This window comes from Pseudochaenichthys georgianus, chromosome 13, assembly GCF_902827115.2.
Source record: "Pseudochaenichthys georgianus chromosome 13, fPseGeo1.2, whole genome shotgun sequence".
Lineage (NCBI taxonomy): Eukaryota > Metazoa > Chordata > Actinopteri > Perciformes > Channichthyidae > Pseudochaenichthys > Pseudochaenichthys georgianus.
Window position 1 is genome coordinate 4,276,043 of NC_047515.1, and position 8,148 is coordinate 4,284,190.

General features: G+C 43.8%; 1 protein-coding gene across 3 annotated transcripts in view; it reads left to right on the forward strand.

The window, feature by feature from the left end:
• ryr1b (ryanodine receptor 1b (skeletal)) overlaps window positions 1–6,711 on the forward strand; it is a 144,993-nt gene extending 138,282 nt beyond the window's left edge. For all 3 annotated transcript variants that reach the window (XM_034097591.2, XM_034097593.1, XM_034097592.2), the window contains 10 exons: window positions 2,272–2,314; window positions 2,539–2,672; window positions 2,755–2,815; window positions 2,895–3,041; window positions 3,128–3,262; window positions 3,379–3,535; window positions 4,158–4,222; window positions 4,331–4,431; window positions 4,951–5,002; window positions 5,101–6,711. In XM_034097591.2, the coding sequence (XP_033953482.1) occupies window positions 2,272–2,314; window positions 2,539–2,672; window positions 2,755–2,815; window positions 2,895–3,041; window positions 3,128–3,262; window positions 3,379–3,535; window positions 4,158–4,222; window positions 4,331–4,431; window positions 4,951–5,002; window positions 5,101–5,196 (991 nt within the window). In that variant the 3' untranslated portion in view covers window positions 5,197–6,711. The remainder of the gene's footprint in view (window positions 1–2,271; window positions 2,315–2,538; window positions 2,673–2,754; window positions 2,816–2,894; window positions 3,042–3,127; window positions 3,263–3,378; window positions 3,536–4,157; window positions 4,223–4,330; window positions 4,432–4,950; window positions 5,003–5,100) is intronic.
• Window positions 6,712–8,148: the final 1,437 nt, after the last annotated feature.

The following is an 8,148-nucleotide window of genomic DNA, read 5'->3' on the forward strand; positions in this document are numbered from 1 at the left end:
TAGAGAAGGGACTAGAGAAGTGACCTGAGGAGGGACTAGGGAAGGGACTAGAGAAGGGACTAGAGGGGGAACTTGAGAAGAGACTAGAGAAGGGACAAGAGATGGGACTATGGCAGCTGGGGCAAGAGCTGGGTCTGGAACCATGGCTGCGGGGGCCGGAATTGAAGCCAGAATCATGGCTGTAAGGTCCGGTTCTGAAGCCGGAAACATGGCTGTAAGGTCCGGTTCTGGAGCCGGAAACATGGCTGTATGGGCCGGCTCTGGAGCCGAATCCATGGCTGCCGGGACCGGTTCTGGAGCAAGGACCATGGCTGCTGGGGCCAGAACTGGGTCTGTAACCATGGCTGCTGGGGCCAGAACTGGGTCTGTAACCATGGCTGCTGGGGGCTGAACTGGTTCTGGAACCATGGCCCTTTGGGCTCGTGCTGCAAACCTGGCCTTGCGACTCCTTCCTTTAGGAGCCGTTTGGAGGCTCCGTGGACCTCCAAAAGCCAGACGAGTACCAGCGAATGGCTCCTGGACTATAGCAGGCAATGGGGCAGAAGCCAGGGTTGACTCCAAACGGACCACACCGATGTGTGTGGTGTCATAGCGGGAGTTGGGAGGCCTGGGGCTGTCAGGCAGGGGATAACACACCATGAGGAAATCCAAAATCCCGCCCGGCAAGAATCTCACCAAGCCTGGTTTCTCTATAGTTATCTGGCGCGCCGCTGCCAGAGCAGCCTCTCGCTGCTGAACCCCGGACGCTCCCATCCATCGATCAGAGCAGGTCGCCAAAGAAAAAGTAAAATCCAACAATTCCTGCTCAAAAGGATCTGCTGGGCCCGTATCTGGTGAGTTCCTTCTGTCAGGGCTGAGTGAGGCAAGCAGGACCCAAATGCAGATGAACACAAAAAATACCTTTATTTCAAGGCTACTGGAACAAACTTCGACAAAACAGTAGCCTACTCTCACCCCGTGAACAACGTCCAAATACGACAAGGAACTCACAAAGACTAACAGAAAACACAGAACCTAAACACACCCAGGACTAATCAAACAAACAAGAGACAGGTGAGGAGGGAGGAGGAAACACAGGGGCACCAGGTGAACACAATCAGACAACTAGACACACCAGGGAAACTACCGACAGGAGGAAAGACACCGGGAGAAGGACCAGACAACATACCAGAGGAAAACATGACGGGGAGAACAGCAACACACCCAAACCAAGACATACAAAACGTGACATACCACAATCACCGTAACAACCAGACCCCCACACTGCCCCCTGGATGCTATGCGCATGTTGAGTTGGCTCAGGGCCTATGGCGCTGAGCAGAAGTGTTATTGTTTTACCATGCCGTGTTGGAGAGCATCATAACATATGGTATCCCTGCCTGGGACGGCAACTTGACGGTGCGGTCAAAGTTACAGATCGCTCGACTGGGACAGACTGCTATCAAAGTGATGGGGGTCAGAAAACATCCATCTCTCCAACACATATAGGAGCAGTCCATTATCAGACAGGCACACAGAGTGGTGTCTGATCCATTCCACAGTCTGCACCCAGCTCCTACCTTCTGGTCGAAGATTCAGGGTTCCCGAGATCAGGCTGAACCGACATAAACATTCATTCCTGTCCATTACGCTCCTCAACACTCACATGCAATGTAATATACATTTAAAGGTTGTGCATAAAGGTCGCCATTGTCAGTAGGTGCGTCTGTGTATTGTGTTTGTGTACTGCATGATTGATAGTATGTTAATACCTTTAATGTCGACTATGTTTGTATTTGTACATGTATGTGTAACTACAAGACGGAGTCCACAACAAATGTCCTTACGGGGACAATAAAGCATATCGTATCATATCGTATAGTAGCTGCCAACTACTTTGAATAAGCAGATGGGTCGAGTGCAGAGTACATTTCACTGCGTGCGGTGCTGTGTGCATATGCCGATATTAAAAGATGGATTTGATTTGACTCCTCCATTTCTATTTCCAGTAGAGTACAGAACAGGCTTGTAATGTGAAGCAGAACCTGTCCTGATTCATTTCAACCCACTGATCCACTTTGATCCACTAAAGTTAGGCTCTACTAGAGAGACATATGCACTCTACTGAGTGCACTTTATATTAGATTTTATATATTAATAAAATGCTTAATGTTTAAGTAGTATGACTTGTGCTGCATTCAAATGTAGCAGGGGTCAGGTTGAACCCTTTTTACTGTACGCCGTTAGAATAGAAGCGTACCTCCACTGACATGTATGATGTCTCTCTTTCAGATCCTTCCCGAACAACTACTGGGACAAGTTTGTGAAGAGAAAGGTGAGTCTCTTCAGATGACTTTGATTCTAAGTATCACGGAAATGTCTTGCAGTGACATGACGTGTGTGTGTGTGTGTGTGTGTGTGTGTGTGTGTGTGTGTGTGTGTGTGTGTGTGTGTGTGTGTGTGTGTGTGTGTGTGTGTGTGTGTGTGTGTGTGTGTGTGTGTGTGTGTGTGTGTGTGTGTGTGTGTGTGTGTGTGTGTGTGTGTGTGTGTGACATCCAGGTGCTGGATAAATATGGCGACATCTACGGCAGAGAGAGGATTGCTGAGCTGCTCGGTATGGACTTGGCTTCTCTCGACGTCAGCGCCATGACGCACGAGAAGAAGCCCGAACCAGACACCTCAATGTTGAGCTGGTATGTTCAGCAGACTCTTTACATAAAACCGTTCAGCTGCATCACACATTACCTCGGATTAAACAAACCCTCGTATCTGCAGGTTACCAGCCATTGACATCAAGTACCAGATCTGGAAGTTTGGCGTTATTTTCACTGACAATGTGAGTTAAGCATCATTGCATCATTCGGACGATGAGAGCATCTGCTTTGAGTGATTTTGCCTTTCCTCTCGTCTTCCAGACCTTCCTCTACCTGGTTTGGTACATGTTGATGTCTCTACTTGGACACTACAACAACTTCTTCTTTGCCACTCTTCTCCTGGACATCGCCATGGGCGTCAAAACCCTGCGCACCATCTTGTCCTCCGTGACTCACAACGGCAAACAGGTCTGCACGTTCCCATTCTGAAGGAATCCTCAGGAGGTGTCATCTGTCGGACCATCTAACAACGTGCCGCCCTTTGTTCCTCACAGCTGATGATGACTGTAGGTCTGCTGGCTGTGGTGGTGTACCTGTACACCGTGGTGGCCTTCAACTTCTTCCGCAAGTTCTACAACATGAGCGAGGACGAGGACGAGCCGGACATGAAGTGTGATGACATGATGACTGTGAGTGCAGGGCAGACATACGACTATAGTACCAGTCTGTGTCGTAGGTACACTTTACCGTGGGTCTACTTTCTGTCTTGTTTCATAAATGTTGGATTTTCTTCCGCCCCCCGTAGTGCTACCTGTTCCACATGTACGTCGGCGTGCGTGCTGGTGGAGGTATTGGAGATGAAATCGAGGACCCAGCGGGGGATGAGTACGAGCTCTACCGAGTGGTCTTTGACATCACCTTCTTCTTCTTCGTCATCGTCATCCTGCTGGCTATCATCCAGGGTATGGCGGCGTACAGTTGACAGACTAACCAGAAGCGTATTGGACTGTATCTGGTTGACATCATTGAAATGTTCCCTGCACCCAACCGTTACTCTGCACTCGCATGCTGTCAGAATGAGCTTCATTACACTTCACTTATGTTCCTAAAATCATAAAAGTGGATCCAATGGAAATTTCAATTGAAACATCCCATTGCTTTTCGTCAAGGGAACCCTTGCGATGCATCCTATCTGCACCACTCCAAAGGTAACACTTTGTTAAGATGGGTTCATGGTAGCATCTTTCTGCAGTTGCCCCAGCCCTCCTGTAGGCCTCTTTCAGGCTGCTGCCCTGGTTCCACCTCGCTGCCCCTGGGACTTTTAACACACTATGAAAACGCGACTGTCCGTTCTAGTTTCAAGTTCACACACGAAAGGTGTTGCATGTGGGTCAGTTGACGCACTCGGCATTTGAACAGACAAGACTGCCCTGAGCGTTATGCTGTGAAGCTAGCAGGGGGCATTTGATTGGAGATCAGAAAATAGGGCTTTTGAGATGGCACCAACCTTTCTTCAAAAAGGGTAACCTCAAAAAGACAACATTCGGATGTTCAGATGAATAAGAAATGCTGTGTGTCTTCCAGGTTTGATCATTGATGCCTTTGGAGAGCTGAGAGACCAGCAGGAGCAGGTCAGAGAGGACATGGAGGTAAGATTATTACTTTCCAAGGGATTTAACTAATCTCTTTAACCTTCAACTCTCCATCAGCAATAGGGCAAGGACATGTTTAATCTGCGCTGTCCTCTCTGCCTCCAGACAAAGTGTTTCATCTGTGGAATTGGAAGCGACTACTTTGACACGACGCCTCACGGCTTTGAGACACACACCTTGGAAGAGCATAACTTAGCCAACTACATGTAAGTAACCTTTCAGAGTGCAGAAGAAGATGTCGTAATTATAAATATAGTCATTGTTTTGTTTTGAAAATATACCTTTACTCCTAAGGTTGGTGATGGGCTAGTTGAAACCGTTAGTTTGATATATGTTTTTAATAATAGGCATCCAAAGAGTATGCAACATGAAGGTGACCTAAATCTTCACTGTTAAAACAGAGCTTTGTTAAATATGCTTAACATTTTTCATCATATAGAAGAAGCAGATTATGTCAGGAGAACATTGTGTCCACATTTATACGTAAGCTTCTGTGTGTGTGTGGGAGTGTTTGTGTGACTAACGTTGTGGGGACCTTGCTTTTTCATTTTATTTTTAGGCCGCCCGATTTGTAGCTTTAAAACTTAGCTTAAGGAAAAAGAAGTTTGTTAATATGCATTTAAAGAAAGGATTTAGACAATTTGCCCTGAGGAGTTTGGCTTCTAAGAACACGCAAATATATTTTCTTCAAAAGCAATCTGCATTATTTCCCTTTTCTGTTTCAGGTTCTTCCTGATGTATCTCATTAACAAAGATGAAACAGAACACACAGGACAGGTCAGTGTACATATGTATTTATAGATAGATATGCCAATGGGAAGAAGGTACATCAAATAAGACTGCAGACCTTATTGGTTGTTTTTGTCTTGTTTCAGGAGTCATACGTGTGGAAGCTGTACCAGGAGCGCTGCTGGGACTTCTTCCCTGCTGGGGACTGCTTCAGGAAGCAGTATGAGGATCAGCTGGGATAATGTCCTGCATGGCTAACGTCTGAAGGACAACGAGAGGAAAGGAGGGGAGGGACTTAAGAGAGAGAAGAAATGTACAGATTGAACACGTCTAATATCTTAGTTTTGTCCTTTTCCTGCACATTTCTGTCCTCCGTTGAAGCTATGCACACTTTCCCTGCGCTGGTGTACCACCTGCAGCAGGATGTCATGGAATAGATTTGAGAAAAGCTGAAGGAATATAGGAGGCATAAAAAAGGACTTTTTTATTTCACAATGGCCTTTTTGGTGTCAGTACACACACTGCAGACGGCCTTGCGTAACAATGCATTTATACACAATGGGCTCTTTCAGTCGCTGCTGCTGTAAACGTGTTAGTGCCTATAGCAATGTCCCTGCTTTAGCAATCAGTTTACTTTAACACATTTATTTTAGATTAGAGTGGATATGTTTGTATGTAAGGTTTCTTTTGGATGTAGCTGCTGCCATTTGATATGTAATGTCTGGTGTTTCAGTGAGAGAAAGTGATTAGAAGGTAAATGATTAGCAGTCGTATCTCCAAGATCCTGGAGGGAGCCGTGAAGTGGTGAGCGCTCTCTCCTATCGTCCTCCTTCCTCTCTTGAGACTTAGAAACTTGCCTTCAAACGAGCAACCACGAATGGAACTCTCGTTGGACTGACTTGCCAAGATAATAAACTTGAGTGTCATCTGCACACGTGACATGTACCTGTGTAAGTCAGCTGACAGTGTGCACTCTGAAGTCTTACAATGTGTCCTGGATGCATGCACTCCACTATCTCTCCTGGCGTGTCTGTGCCATATGAGATAGTGATGATGGACACACAAAGTATATGAGGATGCCAAGGTTATTTATTTATTGTTTATACGCAGATCAAATCTTCTGAAGACGACCGTTTTAGCCCGTCTGTATTTCTGGCCAACAGAACACTTTATGGACAAATGTCTTTCAGTGCATTGAAATAACTAATGAATGTATTTCATGTACACACTTTGGCCAAAGTGCCATGTGTACACCTGATACATGCCAAGGCTGCAAAGAGGCCTTATGACGGAAAGACATATTTTACATAAATCATAGATTCATTTTATTTAGGGCTTTAAAGAATTTGAAAGATGCTTCCTTGTCAGAGTTTCACATTTCGTGTGTATTGTTTGTGAAAACCACAAAGACTGTCTCACACGGAAGAACACCTAGTTTGCAGTCAGAAGACGTTTTTTTGCTAGTTAGGTTTTTATGATTGATATTTTTAGCATATCAGTTATTTTTCTCAATAAAGTCTCATCCGATGTGTTGATCTCAGACAGTTCCATCTTACTATGCCTCTTAAAGATCACACACACTCTTATTTATTGTCATGACTCACGTTGACAGGCAGAGCCGTGGTCTGTTTGCAGGTGACTCTGAAGTGTGTAATGTTCGCTGTGGTCCACTAGGGGGCCGCTGACAATACAGAGCTGGAGGGAGATCGTGACTGACTGAACCCTGTGTTTCAATACAGAATAAACAGATTATTTTAAGGAGAACTTTGTGTCCTTTATATTATATATATTTATGTGTAAGCTTTTTAGTATTTTATTGTGTGTGTTTATGTTTATATCTGACTGACATTATGGGGAACCTTATTTTTTACGACCAATGAAGGTCCATACCGTTATTTATTATATTTTAGGGCAAAGATTCGGTTATGTTAAGATTAGGATTACGCAAGTAATACATTGTGTTTAGAGTGGGGAAGGCAATATGAAATCAAATGAAATATAAATCAATGTAATGTCCTCTAAGATAATGAAAATGTGTGTGTCTGCATGTCAGTATTTAACATTCAAGGACTAAGATCAAAATCGTGTCAACTGAATACTAAATACATTTTTATTTTAGGAAAGTTACGTTCAATTTGCATAGTCCAAATAATAATAGACGGATAACACGAGGAAATAGACTTGTTCGATTATCTTGACTGACCGAGTGCACCCGCCCCTAATAGTGTGCGATAATTACCCATGGCATATATGGTCTCAATACATACATATTTTTAAACTGCATGGGCAGAATTGGGTGCTTTTGACGTTACCAATATAATGGTACGCTTTTTGGTATTTTTTAAAAGCAGAAATTAAAACAGAAAATATCGAAATAAATTCACTGCTTGAAAAAGTCATAACAAATTGAATGATAGAATGAAGCACCTGTGAGACACAACATAATCATACCTCTTGGGTAAACATTAGTTTATATAATATACATTTACACACAGTTAATAACTTTGACATTGTGTTTCATTTGTTACATTGTGTTTGTTCAGACTGACCTGTCCCTAAACATTTTCACATGTGCAATAGAATATATTCATTTGATTAAAGCAATATAACTTATTATAGTATAGTCACAATGCAGAAACCATAAATATATATATTTTTTAAGTCAAATTCAGTTGTTTACATTATAATGAGATATAATCCACTAATAATGGACAGCCTACTTAACCAATCCCCTGACGAGTCGTTATCTTAATCAAATACCAAAAGTGGAGTGTTGCGCTGGACACATGGACGGAACCACCCATGTGTCCGCGAGACAGGCTGTTGGTTCCTGAATGATTGTGTACGAGTATGCACTCGTACATAATGAACAGCTTGTATGCTGACTTCGTAAATAATTAGTTGCATACTGCCTCCAGGAGTATGTAAAGGTGAGTTCTAGATAAGAGTTACGTGTTTCTGTTTGCCTTAAGTTAGGCAGGGCGGGGGGGTATTTTATGAATCATACACAGACCCTCCTTCAATTCCTTTCAGAAAGACAATGATATCTGGTTTCTGATTTAGTGTACTGACATCATTCACAGCCATCCACTTCACATGCAAGATGTATAGTCTGTTCCACCACAAACAAACCTTCTGATAAAATAAAGGAATAATGGCAGTGTTTCCTCACGGTGTAAGATTCAGGAACCCAT